The following is a 21977-nucleotide window of genomic DNA, read 5'->3' on the forward strand; positions in this document are numbered from 1 at the left end:
TACAGCTTTATTTCTAATAGCAATCTGGAAATAATGAAATGTTGGAAATGTCCCAACAATAGGGGAGTCCTAAGCACTTATTACAAATGATGCGTAGCAGAACATTAAATGACCTGGGAAATGCTCAGCTCTAACCTTAAGAATAATTCTGGGAGTTCCCGTCATGGTGCAGTGGTTAACGAATCTGACTAGGAACCATGAGGTTTCGGGTTAGATCCCTGGCCTTGCTCAGTGGGTTGGGGATCCAGCGTTGCCGTGAGCTGTGGTGCAGGCTGCAGATGCGGCTCGGATCCAGTGTTGCTGTGGCTCTGGTGTAGGCCAGTGGCTACAGCTCCGATTGGACCCCTAGCCTGGGAACTCCATATGCTGCGGGAGTGGCCCTAGAAAAGGCAAAAAGAATAAATAAACAAATAAATAAATAAGAATAATTCTGACAATGTTAGCATATACACAGAGAGAAATACCTGGAATAAATATATCAAAATGTTAATAATGGTGGAATTATAATTCCTATTTTATACTTTCTGTATTTTTCTCATTTCCTAGGGTACTTCTTATGTATAGTCTATATTTTATGCAGGATGTTTCTCTTCTAATTAGAAAAAGACAATTGTTTTTTTAATTTGGTCCTTTTGAAATCGTATAGGCTTATAATAATGAAAAGTGCTTTCTACAATAATTGGCATGGTTAATAGGCAGTTGTGTTCCAGTATTCCTGTCAGTAATAAATTCTAATCAGAATCCATGTACTTTCAAGAAAAGACATGAACATCTAACCAACAATCAGATCAGTAAATGCTTACTAAATACTCATTGTGTGTCTAGAACTTGTCTAGGAGTGCCTCCTTCCAGCCCAGAAACTTCTTGCTTGATTCCTTAGTGCCTTGCAGGTACTAGCTCAGGTGGTATTGAGGAGGACTCTCCTCGAACAAACTTTAGTCAGACGCCTCTCAGCCCTCTTCCCAACGAGGCTTTGACCTTGGGCTTCTGTGTCTGTCCTTTTGGGCCAACATCACTCAGTTTTTAGCAAGAATCTTGTTTGGAGAAAAGGCTCTGCTCTTGATATCCAATCACCCAGGTCTGCCTTTAGCTAGAATTCTGTCCCGTTGGTTCAGCAAGAATCCCCCTATTCCCTTGATATTTCTTCTTAGTAATTTCCATCCCCCGACCCCTGCAACGTGCTGCTTGGCTCTAAATCCCCCCTTTTCCTGTTGTATTTGAAACTGAGCTCAGTATAATACTGAAGTCTTTTTTCCCCTATTGCAACGGTTCTTGATTAAAATCTGTTTTTACTGACTTAAATACTATCCAGCTCCGGTTCTCCTTAACAGTGTCCATAGTGTCTTCTTGAAAACTGATTTATAAAGTAGATCATTTTAAATCACCTCAGATTGCCTTTATGCTTTGATTTGGAGTTACATACTCAATGAAACATCTAACATCATGTATGTCAGAGCTTCATAGCAGAGACAGGACCATGTAGTCTCTGTAATCACATAAATCACAAAATTATGCTTCAGATCATAGAATATTAAAGCTGGGAGGAGTTTTGGAGGGCATCTCCTTATTTTATAGAAAAGAAACCAAGGTCAAAGTTGACACTTTGGCTATAACTGCAGTTTTGGGAGAGGGGGTGCAGGCATTGATTGGAACCGGGATCAGGTTTGCTAGTGCAGCCTTAGCTCTTTATGCTACTTTCTCCCCCAAGTGCAGTCGTTGATTATATGCGATGCCACAGTGACAGTGGGCAATGTAAAACTCTGCTACATCATATATTTCTGCATCTCTAGAGCAAACACGCTAGCTCTGATTTATATTAACGAAACACTTAACATTAATTTAGAGGGCTTTTGGAGGATCATTGGATAGTTCCGTGTGATATTGTGATTTATGATAAGTATATATTTCGGTCTTCTGGCCACAGTTCCTGGCTAACAGTCCCCCAAACCCTTGGAAAATCCTGAGTGATAAGAGCAATGGGAATATCTTTTGTTATAATGCTTGGACTCTTGTCCTCAGTTCCTGAAGTCAGAGCCATAAAGGTGAAATTGGTGTCTAGTTATTCATAATAAGCCTCTTTCAATCACAGCTCAGTTTATGGTAATAAGGTAGCTTTTGGGCATCCCCTAAATATGAGGGAGCTGGTTGCCAGGGGAACCAACCCTGAACAGAGGATTGGACTTTTCAGTCCCATTTCCTGATTTCCCAGGAGGAAAGAGGGGCTAGAGGTTGAATCAATCACCAGTGGCCAATGAGCTAATCAATCATGCCTATGTAATGAAGCCTCCATAAAAACCCAAAAGGAGGGGTTCAAAGAGCTTCCAGGTTGAGGAACCAGAGCTCTTCTACGTGCCATTTCACCAGACCCAAATTCCATGGGATAGAAGCTCCTTTGCTCAGGACCTTGCCCTGAATGTCTCTTTATCTAGTTAAACCCATCATCACTTTTCTTTCTTCTGGTTGACCTGCTGCTCCTTAAGGGTCTACCCCAAATTGTGTTTTCTGGTGATAATGGATACATTTAAAGGGTTTCATCTCTAAAAGTATGAGTTGCGAATGGTGCAAGTAAGGCCGTATTTTTTGTTGTTGAGAAATTAAGAAACAAGAAGGTCCCTAAATTCAGAATCTGTAAATATGCTTTATCTGAAATATCTGCTAGTTGCTGAATAACACACACACAAATATGTGTGTATATACATGTGCATAATATGTGATCTGTAGAGACATACATATGTAATACATATATTTGCTTTATATAAAAAATATATAGACACGCATTCTGAACTTGATCTACATTTAACATTCTCAGTTAAACATCTCTCCAAAATGTTTATCATAAAAAGACACACTGAACTGTTTATATGTTCTGTCTTGGTTTAAACCTTTTCTTGGCAAGCGATTCTTTGGCCATTAGGAGAACGTTAAAAGCGTATCCAGATACACATATAAAAGTACTTACCAAGGAACATTTCAATAACAGATGCCTTCATAGTGAGGACAACAATCCCCATGAATATCAAAACGGCACCCTAGAGAGGAAGAAACATGAACATCATCATATTTCAGCCAACAGTTCTGAATTAGACGCACAGAGTGTAGGGAGGGGCTGCTTCATTTTGCATTGCCCTCTGGAGCCTTAGGATTTCCAACTGCAGCTTTCCATAAACAGCTTGGGGAGAGGGCGGTGGCCAGCTATGCAGGTGCCCGGAGAGGCTACTCTGTTAGAAAACTTGTTCTAGCCACCAGCCTCCCGTTCTTCAGAGACTTGGTCTTAGAATTGAAGAGGAAGTAATTCCACAATTTCCAGACTATGTTCAGCCAATCTTCAAATAAGGACAAAAGCCGCACTTGCAGTATTTAAAGAATATTTTTAGATTACAAATTGTTTTAGACTACAAAAACAATCCATTCACCCTTCAGTCAATAAATATTTATTAAACTTCTATGTCTAGGAATGAGTATAAAAATTGAATGAAAAACAGTTCTTGCTCTTAAAAGACTCATAGTACTCATGAGAAAACATACATGGACACAAATAACTATAACATTAGGAAGGGTGCAGGTCCCGTAATAGACAATAAGGGGATTCTATGGACTGGTGGGTCTCAAACTCTGCTGCATATTAGTACCAACTGGGGGTTTTGAAAGGCCCTGAAGCCCAGGCCGCATCTCAGACCAGTTGAATCAAGGTCTCTTGGGCGTGTGGTCTCAGCATTCAACTTTTTCAAAACTCCCCAGGGAATTCCAAGGTGCAGCCAAATTTGAGAACTAGTGGTTTGGAGCAAGTCTTCCAATATCTTAATGTGCATATGAATTACCTGGGGATCGTGTTAATCTGCAGATTCTAATCCAGTAGGTCTGGGATAGTGCCAGAGCATCTCCCAGAGGTCAGGGAATTTTAGAGGAAGGAGAGAAAAGCTTGTAGAGGGGGCAGCAATTGGGTTAACTCTGAACGACGAAAATAGGAGATGCAGTGGGTCGGAGTTGGGGGAAACAGCATCAACAGAGGCTCAGAGGTTGAAAAGCACAGTGGATACGAAGGTGCAGTTGGTCTATAAGGGATTTTCCCTTCTCTTAAAGCTACAAGGAGACCCTAGAAGGTTTCCTCATAGCACCATTAGTTGAACATACACTGTGCACTCCATATGGTCTAGAATCTGCACAGTAAGCATCATGGCAGGTTATGATTCCTATTGAGCAGATGAGGAAGATAGGCTTAGAAAGGTAAAGCGTTGTACCCCTGGTGACCAGGCAGTGCATAGGATTCGCATGGAGGTAGGAGTAGGTAGACGAATCTGCTCTGAGCTTAGGCCATAAGGAAGAACGTTGTAGAAAACATCAAGGTTCAAAGTTGGTCTGCTCTAAATTATCCTTATAAACTAGCAATTGTAAGCACCGTCGATGATAAAGCACTCCTCTTTGGGGCAGATGGCTCCCACAACATCCCTTCCCCCAGTGCCACTGCTATGCGGCCTTTAGGTTTTAGCAAGCATTTGTAAACCTATCCTCTGCTGTGCCCAGTGGTGTGCTGAGAAACCTGCTGTCTTAAAAAAAGCCCTGATTTAGAGAGTGTCTGTTAATTTCTGTGGCATAAATCCTCCTACCATGGCTGATTTTGAAGCCACCAATGTAATGTCATTGCATGGAGACTTGGAAAGAGATGAACACAGTCTGGTACTAGCTAGGCCTAGCAAACTTATATTTAATATCTAGATTCAGTGCTGCACAGAACTTATTAACAAAAAGCAGTCATTAGATTATTGTTGGGATAGTATTACAAGAACTTGATGCAATTAACATAAATAAAATTGGTAAATGAAAGACTATTGCAAACGATAAATAGTCAGCAAAAGTAACCCTAGACAGAACTGATCCCTTTGCTCAATTCTAGCAACAATTGTAATGTGTTAAATTTCCCAATTAAAGAGTTCCCACTGTGGCACAGTGGGTTAAGAATCCAACTGCATTGGCTCAGGTCGCAGTGGAGGTGGGGTTTGATCCTTGGCCTGGTGCAGTGGGTTAAAGAATCCCGCATTGCTGTAGCTACCGTGTAGGTCACAGCTGTGGCCTGGATTCAGTCCCTGGCCCGGGAACTTCCATATGCCATGGGTGTGTCCTTTAAAAATTTTTTTTTCCCCCAATTAAGGTAGTTGACCACTGGCTAAGTAATAGACAAATAATGGTCTTTATCTTCAAAACAGAAATAGTCATATACATGATCAGCACTTTGTTATTTAAATAACTAGTCATATTTTGTAAAGAGTGTAATGACGAATCATTTTTTTGGTCTTTTATTAATTTGAGAAGCTGCAGATCAACTCACATGTTTTTAGGCCTAAAAAGTTAACTCTCTTGTTTGGATAGATACAGTATATCAAGCTACCCTCCCGGACCCATCTATCTAGCTCCACCAATTGGCTGTTACCATCCAGCATTGGACATTTTGTCCAGGAGTCATTCTGGATTCCTCTTTCTCTCATATTCCACATCTCTTCCATCAGTCAAGCCTGTTGGAACTACATTCATAATATATCCAGACTCTGACCACTTCTCGTCACCTTAACCATTGCCATTTGGTCCAGGCTGTGCCATCTTTCACCTGGCTTAATGCAATTAGACTCCTAACTAGGCTTTTTCCTTCCCCCGCAATCCGAAGGCCACGCAGCATCCAGCGTGATCTTGGTCACAATAAGTCGGTTCATGGCATTCCTCAGATCAGAACTTCTGTGGTTCTCTACTTTATTTAGAATAAGAGGCAGAATCTTGGCATGTGGCTCAGGACCCCTCGAGATTTGGCCACCGTCGGCCCCTCCAACCTCATTTCCTTCTAGTCTCCTCCTCACTTACTAAGCTCTAGGCACAACCAGCTTTGAGGCTGTTTCTAGAACACACCTCTGTACTTATTCTTTTTTTTTTATTACTCAATGAATTTTTTTACATTTATAGTTATACAAGGATCGTTACAACCAAATTTTATAGCATTTCCATCCCAAACCCCCAGTGCACCCTCCCACCCCCCAACCAGTCTCATCTGGAAGCCATTAAGTTTTTCAAAGTCTAAGAGTCAGTGTCTGTTCTGCAAAGAAGTTCATTGTGTCCTTTTTTTAGATTTAAAATGTCAGTGATAGCATTTGATGTTGGTGTCTCACTGTCAGACTGACTTCACTTAGCATGACAATTTCTTTGTCCATCCATGTTGCTGCAAATGCCAGTATTTCATTCCTTTTAATGGCTGAGTAATGTTCCATTGTGTATATGTACCGCATGTTCTTTATCCACTCCTCTGTCAATGGACATTTAGGTTATGTCCATGTCTTGGCTATTGTATATAGTGCTGCAATGAACATTGGAGTACATGTATCTTTTTGAGTCATGGTTTTCTCTGCCTCTGCACTTATTCCTTTTTTTTTTTTGTCTTTTTGCTATTTCTTTGGGCCGCTTCTGCGGCATATGGAGGTTCCCAGGCTAGGGGTCGAATCGGAGTGTAGCCACCGGCCTACGCCAGAGCCACAGCAACGCGGGATCCGAGCCGCGTCTGCAACCTACACCACAGCTCACGGCAACGCTGGATCGTTAACCCACTGAGCAAGGGCAGGGACCGAACCCGCGACCTCATGGTTCCTAGTCGGATTTATTAACCACTGTGCCATGACGGGAACTCCTGCACTTATTCTTAACTCTACCTTCTTGCCCTTCTCCCAGAGCAGAACATGATTTACTCCCTTGTTTCTTTCAAGTCTTTGCTTAAATGCTATCCTCTCTTGAGAGTTTCCCCAATCACCCAATTTAAAATTATAATCCCCTCGCTTCCACCATCAATTCGAACGCCCTGTGCTTTCCCTACAATTTTTTCCCCAGTCACTTATCTGACATACTCTATATGTTGTTTATTGTATTTGTTTATTGTTTGTGTTCTCCACTGGAGTGCAAGCTTCGTGAGGGCAGGGACATTTATGCGATTTTATGTGCTTGATAATTGAATATATATTGAATCAACAAGTGAGTAGTTAGGGTTCTTTCCTTTCTCTAGGAAATAAAGGAACACAACACAAAAGGAAGACAACCTGTGAATACTTAAAAACTACTGAATTGTACACTCTCAAAGGTGTAGTTTATGGTAGATGGATTACATTTCAATAAGCATTGTTAATAGTTAACCAAGAAACCAAAAGAGAGGATGGAATTGCAGAGAGAAGCATTCACAGACCTGTCCTACAAATTTAGAAGACGCAACAGACCTGATCTTTACACACAGGGATGGATTAAAAAAAAAAAAAAAAGAAAGGATTCCAGGAAATATTCTAACCCCAGAGGAAATATTGACTAAGTGCTGACTCATCAGTAATGGAACTCAACCAGAATCACTCTGGTCTCTTGGAATCAGAGTATTTTGAGGCTTTTTTTTTTTTTCTTTTAAACCACTTCAGTTTCTTTCCTTGCTTGGTTCATTTACTTACTACATTTAAAATGTAAATGCGCCTTTTGAAGTGTGTGAAAAAAAAAAAATTCAAACCCTCTCTGTCATTCCAGAAACTGGGCATGAGGCTGACCACTAGCACTGTTAGTTTCTATAGGCAGTTCAATGTCAAGGAGCTGTGGGTGCCTAGTAATGTTGGAACCTTAATATCTCATATTCTCACCAGGGTTCTAACAAAATTGAACAATAGGGATTTCCAAAACTGTATTACTGATTCTTAAATGTATGGATTGTGCTCTGAGATGTAATATAAAGAGTCCTGAATATGAAGTTCTGGTGAAGCAGATGAAGGCTGATTGTGAAATAAAAATATATATAATTATTAGTGGAGTAGCCAGGCAATTTAATTAGATGTCTTGTTGCCTAGAGTTAGAAAAGAAGCCGATTATTTATTGATAATAATAAATAATAATACCACCACATATATTTGTGATTCTTCACAGTGTTTTTTCCTCCAATTTAAAAAATTATGGTAAAACCCAGAAACATAAAATTAGCTCTTAACCATTTTTAAGTGTACAACTCAGCAGGATTCAATATATTTATTATATGCTATCATCACCAATATCCATCTTGAGAACTCTGTCTTGTAAAATTGAAACTCTTTGCCCACTAAACGACACCTCTGCATTCTCCCCTTTCCCTGGCCCTTGGCAACCACCATTCACCTTCTGTCTCTAAGATTTTGACTCTTCTATGTACCTCATATAAATGGAATCATACAGCATTTTCTTTTTGTGCTTGGCGGATTTCAAATAGCATAGTGTTCTTAAGGTTCTTTCAGATTGTAGCATATGTTAGAAATGTTCCTTTTTTAGGCTGAATAATATTCCATTGTATGCATATGCCACATTTTCCTCATCTATTTATTTGCTCATGGACACATGGCTTGCTTTTGTGTCTCAGTTTTTGTGAATAATGCTGCTATGTACATGGGTGTACAAATATTTCTTTGAGACCCTACTTTCAATTCTTTTGTGTGTGTATCTGGAAACGTAATTGCTAGATTATATGGTAATTCTATTCTTAATTTGTCTTGAAGAAGTGCCATGCTGTTTCTGAGTGGCTGTACCGTTTTACATCCTTACTAGCTTAATTGCACAAAGGTCCAACGTTTCTATATCCTCCCTAACAGTTGTTATTTTCCGATGAGTCGTCCTAATGGGTATGAGATGGCATCTCATTGTAGTTTTGATTTGCATTTCCCTAATGCATAGTGATATTGAGCATCTTTTCAAGTGCTTCTTGGCCCTTTGTATATTTCTAAAGATGAAGAATTTTCTATTTGAGTCCTTTGTCCAATTTTTAATCAGTTTTTTAAAATTGTTGTTGAATATTAGTTTATTATGTATTCTAGATATTAATCCCTCATCAGAATTATAATTTGCAAATATTTTCTCCCATTTTATGCATTGCCTTTTTACTCTGTTCATAGTATCTTTTGGTGCACAAAATTTTAATTAATTAATTAATTAATTTTTATGGCCATACCCACAGCATATGGAATTTCCCGGGCTAGGGGTCAAATTGGAGCTGAAGCTGCCGGCCCACACCACAGTCATAGCAACGTGGGATCCGAGCCACATCTATGACCTACACCACAGCTCTGGGCAAGGGTGGATCCTTAACCCACTGAGTGGGGCCAGGGATCGAACCTGCATCCTCATGGATACTAGTTGGGTTTGTAACCACTGAACCACAACAGGAACTCCTGGTGCACAAAATTTTTAAGTTTTCCTGAAATCCCATTTGTCTATTTTTTCTTTTGTTGTTTATACCTTTGGGTGTCATATCCAAGAAACCGCTGCCAAATCCAATGTTGTAAAGCTTTTGTACTATGTTTTCTTCTAAGAGTTTTATAGTTTTAGGTCTTACATTTAGATTTTTGATACATTTGAGTTAATTTTTGTGTGTGGTGTTAGGTAAGGATCCAACTTCTTTCTTTTACATGTGGGTATCAATTTTTCCTGGTGCTGTTTGTTAAAGAGACTGCCTTTTGAATGGTCTTAGAAAAAAACCATTTGGCTATATATGTAGGATTAATTTTTAGGTTCTCTATTCTGCTCCATTGGTGAGTATGTTTTTATCTATGCTAGTATCACACTGTTTTGATTACCATATAGCTTAATAAGTTTTTTAGATCAGAAACTGAGTCCTCCAGCTCTTTCTCTCTCTCTCTTTTTTTTCAAGATTATTTTGGCTATTTGGGGTCTTTTGAAATTCCATATAAAATTTTTATTTTTTTTTCTCTTTCTGCAAAAAATATCATTGGGATTTTGATATTGTACTGAATCTGTAGATTGATATCTTAACAGTATTAGGTCATCTAATCCATGAATATGGGGTATGTTTCTACTTATTTATTTATGTAGTTTATTATTATTATTTTTCAGCTGTGCCTACAGCATGTGGAAGTTCCCAGGCCAGGGGGTCAAACCTGTGTCATCGCAGTGACCCAAGCTGCTAGAGAGACAGCACCAGATCCTTAACCCACTGCACCACAAGAGAATTCCTGTTTCTACTTATTTATGCTGCCTTTAGTTTCTTTCAGTAATTTTTTTTTTTTTTGTCTTTTTGCCATTTCTAGGGCCACTCCTGCGGCATGTGGAGGTTCCCAGGCTAGGGGTCTAATCGGAGCTGTAGCTGCCGGCCTACGCCAGAGCCACAGCAATGTGGGATCTGAGCCGCCTCTGCGACCCACACCACAGCTCACGGCAACGCCAGATCCGTAACCCACTGAGCGAGACCAGGGATCGAACCTGCAACCTCGTGGTTCCTAGTCGGATTTGTTAACCACTGAGCCACAATGGGAACTCCATTTCAGTAATATTTTTTAGTTTTCATTGTACAAGTCTTTCACCTCCTTGGCTAAGTTAATTCCTAAGTATTTTATTCTTTTCAATGCTGCTGTAAATGGAAATGTTTTCTTCTTTTTCAGCTTGTTCATTGTTAGTGTATAAATGCAACTGACTTTGTGTGTGACTTTGTATCCTGCTACTTTGCTGAATTCATTTACTAGTTCTAACAATTTTGTTGTGGAATCTTTAGAATTCTCTCTATATAAGGTCATATTGTCTGAAAACCGAGGTCATTTTATTTCTTCCTTTCTAGTTTGGATATCTTTTATTTCTTTTTCTTGTCTAACTTCTCTGACTTGAGCATCCAGTATTATGTTGAAGTGATTAAAGCAGGTGTCCTTGCCTTTTCCTGATCGTAGAGGAAAAGCTTTCAGTCTTTTACCATTGAGTATGAGATTTACTGTGAATTTTTTATATGTGGCTTCTATTACTCTGAGGTAGTTTTCTTCTACTCTTAGTTGAGTTTCTGGGTTTTTTTTTTTTCTTTTTTCTTTTTTTCTTTTTTGGCCATAACCATGTCATGTGAACATTCCCAGGCCAGGGATTGAACCTGCACCACAGTTGCAGCCTGCACCACAGATGTGGCAACGCCAGATCCTTAACCCACTGTTCCACATGGGAACTTCCTGTTGAGTTTTCTTTTTTTTCACCATGAAATGGTGTTGAATTTTATCAGTTACTTTTTCGGCATCAATTGAAATAATCGTGATTTTTTCCCCCTTCATTCTAATCACATGGTATATTACATTAATTGATTTTTGTGTGTTTGACCATCCTTACTTACATTATAGGAATAAATCCCACTTGGTCATGGTATTTAATTGTCTTAATATGCTGGTGAATTCATTTTGCTAATATTTTGTTGAGGATTTTTTGCGTCAATGTTCATAAGGGATACTGTACTGATATGGGAAACTTGTTTTCTTTTCTTATAGTGTTTTTAGTTTGGTATCCAGATAATGCTGGCCTCATAGAATAACCTAAAAAGTGTCCCTCTCATTTTCAATTCCTAGGAAAAGTTTGAGAAGTATTGGTGTTAGGTTTTTTTTTTTTTGTTTGTTTGTTTTTTAAATGTTTAATAGAATTCACCAGTGAAGTCATCAGGTCCAGGGCTTTTTCTTGTTGCAAGATTTTTGATTACTGATTCATTCTCCTTACTAGTTATTGGTCTATTCAGATTTTCTATTCCTTCATAATTTAATCTTGGTAGGTTTTATGTTTCTAAGACTTTGTCTATTTCATCTAGATTGTCCAATTTTTTGGTGTACAATTATTCATAGTACTCTCTTTTAATTTTTTTTTATTTCAACAACAGCAGTTGCTCTGGGAAAAGAGAACTGGGTGAGTGGTCATCAGAGCTGGGAGTGAGTTATGCAGTTTTGTTCTATTTAAATATTTACTCTGTGTGTGTATATTAGTAAATCAGAAATTAATAAAATGATCTGTTGAGAAGACAACATATACAGATAGTGCTGATAACAATGAGAAGCTATAGCAATCTCCTAACCCTCTACTTGCTCCTTGCTTCTCTCTCTCTTTTTTTTTAATGGCCACACCTGCAGCATATGGAAGTTGCTGGGCTGGGAATTGAATATGAGTCACAGTATCCTTTAACCCATTGAAGTGGGCCAGGGATTGAACCCACACCTCCACAGGCACCTGAGCTGCTGCAGTCGGATTCTTAACCCACTGCACCACAGCCAGAAATCCTGGTACTTGCTTTTCTTGGTCCAGGTCACCGTTCCCTCTGGTTGGAAAGGACCAGCTTCCTAAAGCACAGGTCTGTGCATTCACTCTCTTAGAATTCTTCTTCACAGTCCACTCGTTCTGTGAAGAGTAAAGCCCAAATGCCTTAAGCGTGTTGAGATCCCATATAAATGTTTTATGTTTTTTTCTGTTTCTGCCGAAAAAAAAAAAGTCATTGATGTTTTGATGTTGCATTTAATCTATAGATTACTTAAGATAGTATTGATGTCTTAACAATATTAGGTCTGAAATGGCCCAATTTACCTTTTAAACCATCTCACTACAATTCTTTTCTATAATCCTCTCCTTTGACCCTAGACTTTTGGTCTTTCCTCTGCACCCTGGATGTCAGTGCCTTGGCTCATGATCTTACTAATGTTTTATTTAGAATATGTTACCACCCCTCATCTGCCTCTTTCAAATGTTTCCATCTTTAAGGTTCGCTCGTGGGCCAATTCTATGTTAACTCTCCCTGATCTCCTAAGGTCAAAGTTCATTTTCATTCATGCATGCATTTAATCATGCAAAAAAATTTGGGGTGTGAACCCTGTGCTAGGCAGAGAGGAAGAAGGTGCAGGTCCTATCATCAAGTTGCTTTGATCTTCTAGAAAGAAACCAATGCATACTTATGATAACTAACATCAAGCACATAGTAAGTGTGAGTAATATATTAACACATTTAATCTTCACAAGAACCCGAAGAAGTAGGGGCTATTTCTGCCTTCATTTGAAAGGTAAGGAATTGGAGGCACACAGTGGTTAAGCACTTCACCCAAAGGTCACAAGGCAGGAAAGAAGAGGAGCTGGAATTCAAACCAGGCATTCTGAATGCAGAGGCCTTGCATTTCACATCACTACTTACCATAGATGTTTCCTAATAAGCAAGTGCACTCCCTCATCTGCATCATGACTTACTTGGTCTGAGTTGGAATCAATATTATTTTAAAGCTCCCCAGGTTTAAAATACTCCCCGTGAAGCCAGAATCGAGAACCTCTGCTGTCAAGGATATGGCAGTGGCGAAGGGGTAGATGATTAAGTAGGCCTAGGGCATGAGGATTGGAAGGGGCTTCATTTCGTTTAACTGGCAAGTTGGAAAACAATGGCGAGGGAAGGACAGTGGACTTCTTCACAGTCCACTCAGTCATCCTCATGGGGACAGAGGAGCTTCAGGAACTGGGGACTGCTGGGCCAGGCTGGGTGAGGAATCAGACTATTAGAGAGGAAAGAAGAGGCCATGTCAGCCTTGAGTGTCATGCCTAAAGAATGTGGAACTGATTCTTTAGGCAATAGGGAGACATGGAAGACTTAAAAATTATTTTTGCATTCATCATTTTTAATAAGCCCCCCAGAGGCTTACATGAGCCACTCAGTTGGAGCAAATCTGCCCTAGCTGATGTGTAGGATTTATGTAATGCCAGTGTTTGTCTGATCCACAATGCTACATGGGGGAGCATCTAACATACACTTTGTCCACAAGGCAGGAAGAGCCAGTGTTCATTTGGGAACATTTAATACTTATGAGAGGCTTGTGCTGTGTTTTTAAATGCCAAAAATCCCTTGAGGACAGACATCTCTGAATGGGGAGAGGCCACATCTGCAGCCTTACTTTCTTCATCTCTGCCTGATATAAAGCCTTGGCCATTTGTCAGTGGCTGTGGGTTGATCTGGTGAAGATGGAAAAAGGAAGGCTGTCACTAAGAGGGGCCTTTACAACGTGGAGGTGGCCCCAACCTGCATATAAAACTTTCTACAGATCCTATTCCTCTGGGCTAGGCCCATGACACTGCATTTCCTGTTGCCATGACACCAGTGGTAACTATTATAATCCCCAGGATTCTGAGAAGGAGAGAGAGAGTGAGCTGGAAAGGACTGTGGTTTCTCTTTTTTTCTTCTCTTTCCAATTCTTCCCTTCTTTTATCTATAAGAAATTGCAAAAGAAAAGTGCAGGCCAAATAGGCTAGGAAGGCAAGGGAATTTTTGCCTTTTATTGATATGCTGGCTCCTAAAGATGCACCAGCCTCCTTGAAGATGTGTCCTGAGCCAAACTCTCTGGACTGTTGGTTGCCTAGGCAGAGCACCCACTTCCCCACTTCCTCCTTCATAACACAACCCAAGTTGGCGAAGGGAATAAATATAGCCGGGGGCTCAGAGGAAGCTGGTCTATCCCTAGCTCCTGGTTCCAAGTCTATACCAAGAACATATATATATATTTATTTCGCCTTACTTGTGACCACTTTGGGACCACAGCCTTGACCCTGTCCACCTAGGGCCCTCTCCAATGGATCATGTGGTCGAGGGTGGGCTATGTCCTAAGGTATATAGGTATATAGGGCTGTGTTCTGAGGATAGACAGAAAAGAAAACATTTAATCTTATGTTTTTCAGGGCAAGGTTGCCTCTTTTGGAGGAAACGAACAAGAGAGCAGGATGTTTCAGATATGCTGGCAGCCATGTTGTGACCATGAGGCAAGTTAGTGTGAGGAAAAAGCCAGCACAAAAAGGAGTGAATCATGGAGAAATGGAGCTGGAGCTCTGTCTCGTGCTTAAGGCTGGGCCCTCCTATGGACCACCTATTATGTGAGAAAATAAATTCCCTTTCAGTTGGGCTTGCCCCTGAAAGATTATTCCTGACTGCTTTCTAACTCACAGTGCCTGTCCATACAGTGGATTCAACTAGGGTAGTCTGTAATTATATAGGTTTACATCAGAATCTGCAGCATGTTTTCTCAATAATTCTCTCATCTGAACCACCTAAGAACCTCTTGAGGCAGTAGATGGACATTGCTATTCCCATAATTCAGAGCAGTGAAGTGACTTGCCTAAGGGCACACAGCTCAGATCTGCTCTATTTTAGTCTTGTGCTCTTTTTACTATATCAAGTTCCTCATGTGACTGTTTCTATAAATTCCAAGCTATTCTATAATTTATTATATAATAATATAAAATTATTAATATAATTGTTATTATAACATTATTTTACTCATTTATATATGTCTTTCACTTTTAAAAGAGTGGTTACATCTATAATTTCACAAAACCCTTGAAGTAAGTGGCTCAGATGCTAACACTTGCTAAAAGTAAGGGACCCATAGTCAGAAGCTTATGATCTGGCAAAAACAAACAAACAAAAAAACTTAGGAGTTGCCATTATAGTGCAGTGGAAATGAATCTGACTAGTACCCATGAGGATGAGTGTTTGATCCCTGGCCTCGCTCAGTGGCTTAAGGATCTGGAGTTGCCGTGAGCTGTGATATATGTTGCAGATCTCACGGCTCGTACATATCTCACGTTGCTGTGGCTATGCTGTAGCCTGGCAGCTGCAGCTCTGATTTGATTTCCTAGCCCAGGAATTTCCATATGCCATGGGTGTGGCCCTAAAAAGCAAAATAAATAAATTAAAAAAAAAAAACAGGCCAATCAAGATCTTTCTTGGGACTTTGGAAATCAGGTCCTTGAAAACTGGGAGCTAAGCTGAAGGCAGGGAAGAGATGGAGGAAAGAAATTGTGTGGTCATGGGAGAACCAGAGTGGGCAGATGCTTTAGCTCCTGGCCACTTCCCAGGTCCCATTTCCAGGCTGAAGGAGGCCCAGCTAGGCCTGGCCTTAGGTACAAGACATAGATGTTTCTGGGTCCTTTTATTCCAGCCAGTTTGAGCTGGTTTCTGTCCCTGAGTCTTTGATCAACATGTTTTTCATGCTTATTGTTTAGTTGTGTCCTGTTTCCCTGGAATGATTGGGAGGGAAATGACAGGTAAAATGAAAAGGCCACCTGTGCTGGCCTTGTAGTAGCCTTGAAGCAGGCAACTCTAGAGAAGCCTTATCCAACTCTAGAGCCAGGCTCTGGGAAGCAAGGAATCCCATGACCTGGGCCAGCCCCTGAGAAAGGGAAACCAGCCTGTGTGCCTGGGATGCGCTGGCAGGACAAAATGGGAGAGGGAGACCTTTTGGTCCTGCCGTCAGAATGTCCCTGTGGAGTTCCGAATGTACTTAGGACCATGGTTCAAAAGCCGAGGTGATTTTGCCCCCCCCCCCCCAGGAAGGACACATCGATGTTTGAAAACATTTTTGGTTATAACTTGGGATGGGAGATACTATGACATCTAGTGGGTAGAGGCCAGGGATGCTGCTGAACCTTCTGTGCACATGGGACAGTCCCCACAACAAAGAATTATCTGGCCCGACATCCTGATAATGTCAAGGTTGAGAAACTCTGATTTATAAGAATATCTATTTTGTTGTTGTTGTTGTTGTTGTTGCTATTTCTTGGGCCGCTCCCGCGGCATATGGAGGTTCCCCGGCTAGGGGTCAAATCGGAGCTGTAGCCACCAGCCTACGCCAGAGCCACAGCAACGCGGGATCCGAGCCGCATCTGCAACCTACACCACAGCTCACGGCAACGCCGGATCGTTAACCCACTGAGCAAGGGCAGGGACCGAACCCGCAACCTCATGATTCCTAGTCGGGTTCGTTAACCACTGCGCCACGACGGGAACTCCAGAATATCTATTTTTCAGTGTATGTATCAGCATCTTATGCTTATTGATGTTCCAATCTAGGAACTTTTCCATAAATGTTATAGGTCATTTTTTTGGAGGACTCAAGGGTGAACTACTCAGGATCCCTTTCTCCAGGATGACTGTTGATCATGACATCAGTCAGGGCAAATCCTTAGGCAAAGCTATTCATTGCTGGGCAGGGGAGTAGATTAAAAAGAGCTGGTGCACGTGTTTGATGAGGGATATACGCCTGTGCCATTAGGTTCATTGATCCATGTGGCCTGTTCCGACATGTCACAAAAGCCAGGAGAGAAAGCCTTTCTGGGGCGTGTGTTTCAGACCCTCCTTTTGTACCTCATTAAGAACCTGACATATGGTAATGCTTACCACATCCACAAAGGCTTCGACCAATAGTGATTTCTAGTGAGACTGCAAACAGTAATTACGTTTCTGAAGTGGTAGTTTAGATCTTATATTGCCAGTGGCAAAAAATACTAGTTTGCAGGCCTGCCCCCAAATGAGCTCTAAAGAACTCCTTCCAAGAGTTATTTATCCTCCGTAATGGAAGGGAGGGTGAGGAGCCATAAGTCGGGGGAGGGGAGAGGATCTCAAAACCAGGTGGACCCTGACTGCCCCTCTTAGTTACTCTGGAAACCGTCCTTGGTTTAAAAGATTCTCCTGGAAGCTTTGGGAGATGCATTTCTCTCATCAGAAGCCTCTTTACCTAATGTGTTTGACACCGTGGATCAGCCCTGCCTCCTCCCAGGGACTCGGGCTCTGAAGTTTGTGGTTGCCAAGGGGCCGGCCACTGTGAGTCTGGAGCTGGGTACTTGGTTCAGTCCAGCTGTGATCCCCAGAGCCTCAGCTGGCCTGGACGCTCTGTGCTTTTTGGGCTGCCTTCAATTCTGAGGCCCAGAAAAACATTTTCAAGTCTGGCACAGCCTTCCCGCTGAGGTAGGAAGGAAGATGAGGGTGTGTCTGCAAGACCCACAGGGTCTGCCCATCGGCCTCTCGGTAAAGAGGGGGTTCATCTCAGCTCTCCCCCCGAGGCGGAGAGGCCGGCGTGGGCTGTGGGTCAGAGTGCATTCCTCAATCCCAGCAACCGCAGGCCAGGGAAGACGAGGGCGGTGACTGCGGCCCAGCTGTCCAGGGCTGTGGAGGATTAAGCCCCAGAAATTGGCGGGGGCCAGCAGAAAGGGAGTCCTTTAGAAGCAGGAGACCCAGCTCTCCAAAGGGAGCCATGTAGCCTTGGGATCTAGAGGCCTCTCGGGCAGCTCCCAGCTTGGGTGAAGCCTTCGAACCCCTCCAAGTCCCTCCTGCTCGTTGCAGCTGAGCTGTCTAGTGGCCTGTTGCATGAGGTGGGATTGGTCCTTTGTTCCTCTTCAAGGAAAGTCTTCGAAGTTTAGAGTCCCTTCCAACAGTAACAGCTATCATTTGTTGAAAGCTCAACTGCTACACACGGCACTCGTGTGGTTTTATTTAAAGTGGTGATCCTATCATGTAAGTATTTTCGTGCCCATTTTCCAGGGTAGGAAATTGAGGCTCAGAACTTGAGTAAGCGGTCCAATTCTAGTAAGCTATAAGTCATAGAGAGAATATGTAGCAGAACCAGAATTCCATTCCAGGCCTCCAACGTTTTTACCACTCTCCCGTTTTACCACTCTGTAAGATGGTTTCACCTTCCTTTTTGTCTTGACAGTCTATCCAAAGCTCTTTGGAAAAACTCTGTTGATAATAGTTAAGATGCACGCTGTGAAATACATACAATTGTGTGATAAAATTGTCTTAGTTTTTTTAAAGTTTGGTTTTTTTTTTTTTTTGAGTCATACTTGGGCCTGAACTCATACACAGCTTCCTCTCTCCCAAATGTTATTTAGGGTAAAGTGATGCACCAGGCATATTTTTAAGTTTAACCAGGCATAACACACCCATCTAAATAAACATTTGAGAGTATTGTAATTGGCTGTGTAACGGGATGTTAAAATAGGATCATCCTTTGTCTTAGTTTCAGCTGAATGAAGTGCCAACTCCTTCCGTGCTCCGAAGTTCTTGAGGCTTCTCTCACCATTGCCTGACGTGGGTGGGAGTGGGGACACCACCGACTCCCCTTCTGCATCTGGGGAGGGAGAGGAAGGGGGAGAATGCCAACAACGTTTCCTCCAACGACTTGCTCCGTTTCTACAACCACTTGCGTTGTCTGGAGGGAGGCAAACAGCTGGAGGTCCTGGTTCTTGGTTACTTCCTTGAGAAGTCCAGCTTGGACGCCCTGTGACCCTGGTTAAAATGACCGATTGGTTCTGTGCCTCAAGCTTGAGGGCACAGAGGACTGATGTTTGACTCCTGATTAAGATAGGACAGTGAATAGCTCGTGGAAATAAGACTCCCTGAGTGAGAGTCAGCCCATGGTTGCTTTAGGTCCTGCCCAAGCCTCGTACCGGGAGGGCTCAGCAGCTGGAGGTCAGCTGCCAGTTGTTCAGAGGCTGAGGGAGGAACTGTAAATCCCCAGCCAGAGCAGACTCATATGTAATGACACCTGGGAACTGCAGGTGAGGGGTCCCCAGCAAAGTGGGGGGCATCTCTGAAGAACCCATGGCAATGCTTCCATGGGGACAAGAAACCCCTGTACACTCCTGCCAAGCCCAAGGGAACAGTAACAACCAGTTACCTTTTTCTTTCCTCTCTGTGTCCTCTTCAGTTCTGGGTAGGAAGAGACTGCCATTAGCAGCCAAGGGGAAGAGAGGTAAAGGTGCAAAGCAGAGAAGGAGAGAATACAGTCATGCCCCTTCCCCATGGCAGAAAGCAAGACTGGGGTGGGCAGTGAAACTGTGGATGCTCTTTTTAAGTTTTTAAGTATTACCTGGGTCTTACCTCCATATTAATGACTAAACTGAGCTTATTTGGGGGTGTAATATGAGCATGCTCTTTTTGTTTTTGGCTACAGCCCTAGCATTTGGGAGTTCCTGGGCTAGGGATCAAACCCGCGCCATAGCTGTAACCAGAGCCACAGTAGTGACCATGCCAGGTCCTTAACCCTCTGTGCCACCAGGGAACTCTGAGTGTGGTCTGCAATATTAAAGGACCTACTCAGATTTCGTCCCTGGCAGAGGCTGAAACTGTCCACAGATAGCGTGTGAGTGAACACTGGGGGCGTCTAGGGGAAATCCAGAGGAGTGTTAGGATGGTGCCCTCTGTCTCTGCTTTCCGAAGCATACCCCAGATCTCACCTCTTTTCTTCCTCATTCGGCCTCCCAGGCATGGTCCTACCTCAGGGCCTTTGCATTCGCTCTTCCCCCAGGTATCCACGTGGATTGCTCCCTGGCTTCCGTCACCTCTCCCTCCATTTAAATGTCCCTTACTCAGACATTTATCTACTCACCCAATGCAAACTATCACTGCTCTGTCCAGCCCCCTTATCCTACTTAAGTTTTTCGCAGCCCATTTCACCGCCAGATCTCATATGTGTGTTTGTTAGTTGTGTGGTCCCAAACTGGCAGCTCTAGGAGAATGGAGACTATTCTGCTCATGATTCTTCCCAAGCACATAGAATGGTGGGTGGCACAGGGCGGTGGCCCAATGCATACTTGCTTTGCTATCATTGAGTATCTCTGCTTTCCCAGATTCCTTTAACCGTTCCGATCTACTCACGGTATATAATAAAAGTGAATCCAGCCCTGGCAAGCTAGCTTGTACCTTTATGTCCAAAGCATGTTTTCTGTCTGGGGTACAAAGGAGCCCAGAGGAAGGAATGCCCTTTGCATTGAGATGCCATTGACCTGATCCCTTGGAAACGATCCATTGGTTTCCCCCAAAGGAATCGATTTTCTTTTCTTTTTGTTTCTGAGGAGAAAGAAGGCAGGCTCAGAATTCCTTCTCTCTATAGCCTTAAGGGTGATTTTTATGAATTTTCACCACATGTCCACACAAAACTTTAGCTTTTTTCTTGCTAAGGGAAAGAATTTGAGAAATTTTTACTAGAGTCTTGTCCATGTGGAGACCCTTATCAAGGAAAGTGATTTTCTGAAGTAGTCTGAGGCTTAAGGCAGTATGAGTCTTTCTGCGACTCGCTGCCAACCTAACCCTAGCGGGAAGTTAAAGAACGCCTTTTGGGGGTTGGCTACTCACAGACCTTGATAATGAGGTCAGCTCCTTGGCCTTCCCCCTCAGAGTCAGGTCTTCGCAACACACCTGAAAAGTGATTCTTAAGTCAGGCAATTATTCAAGAATGACAGAAATAAAAACCTCTCTTCCTGACAGCCTTCTCCTGTGACTTCCTTGTCTCCACTCCCTTCCATCGGTATTCCTGGGGAGTCTATACCTCAAGGAGGAGTGATTTTTTTTTTTTTAGAAATATGACTGGGCTTGAAAATGATATTTTCAGGGATGGCAAAGGTTGATTTTGTGCAGTGATAGAAAAACCAGGAGCATGTGTAATTGTTGCCTGGTGGGTTAAGAACGTCATCTCTGAAAATATCCTGCTTGGGTTTGAAGTTGAGCTCCATCATTTAGTGGCTGGGTGAGCCTGGACAACTTCCTTCTCTGTGCCTCAGTTTTCTTATCTGTGTAATGGGAATCATAACAACTCATCTGCTGTAGTAGCTCTTAGGATTAAATGAGTTAATATATGAAAAGGGCTTAGAACAGTGCCTGGTACCTAAAACTAACTTTGTAAGTGTTGGCAATAATTATTATTATTATTGTTGGAGTGGTGATTTATCATGATAACAATATCATCATCATCATTCTTATAACCATCCTCTTGCAAAACATGACCCATTCAGACTTTAGGACTTTAACAGCGGTGAAGCAACCAGTTAAATCTCTCTCAGTAAGATTATGCTAGGATTAGCCATAACTTGATTTTAGGATTCTTGGTGAAGGAACCATGACTTTATGACTAGCCTTGGGCTAAATTTTTCTATGGCCCCTGAAGGGGAACAGTTCTGTAGTTTTGTTCCTTCTTTGCTCAGAGATTTGTAGGGATCATTAGCCCATTCTCATGAAAACCTCCTAGATGACTGCAGGAATGATACCTAGCATTCTTAAGAATTGAAAAAAGGATCTCACGAAGTGATAATGAAGCAGAAGTAAGCTTAAGTATTATTTAAAATGCTAAGACCAGAATCAAACACCTTGAATCTAAACCGAATGCATATTTTTTTTTGGGGGGGGGGGGTGGTTATTTCAAGACCCTGGCTTGTGGATTTGACTGAGGAAGGATTTTGGCATCTGTCATCCCAGTTCACCCTTCCCCACAGGGTGTAAGCACTGGAGGAATGAGACCTGGATTCCAGCCCAGTCACAACATCTGCCCTGGGCAGGATTTGCCTTTTGCAGGTTGCAGCACGATGTGCAGCTTTTATGGGCCTCACCTCAGAGCGTCGCCTGCCTGGGGCCTGCTCTG

General features: G+C 42.2%; 1 protein-coding gene across 2 annotated transcripts in view; it reads right to left on the reverse strand.

Moving 5' to 3' along the window:
- Positions 1-21977, reverse strand: part of VIT (vitrin) — a 114142-nt gene that overhangs the window by 87444 nt on the left and 4721 nt on the right. Inside the window, exons 2-3 of one of the 2 annotated variants that reach the window (XM_047782286.1) lie at positions 20703-20761; positions 2960-3029 (exon numbers count right to left, since the gene is read on the reverse strand). In XM_047782286.1, coding sequence (XP_047638242.1) covers positions 2960-3011 — 52 coding nt within the window. In that variant the 5' untranslated portion in view covers positions 3012-3029; positions 20703-20761. The remainder of the gene's footprint in view (positions 1-2959; positions 3030-20702; positions 20762-21977) is intronic. The other variant, XM_047782287.1, reaches the window with a different exon arrangement.

The sequence above is a fragment of the Phacochoerus africanus genome, chromosome 5 (genome assembly GCF_016906955.1).
Source record: "Phacochoerus africanus isolate WHEZ1 chromosome 5, ROS_Pafr_v1, whole genome shotgun sequence".
NCBI classification, from domain to species: Eukaryota; Metazoa; Chordata; class Mammalia; order Artiodactyla; family Suidae; genus Phacochoerus; species Phacochoerus africanus.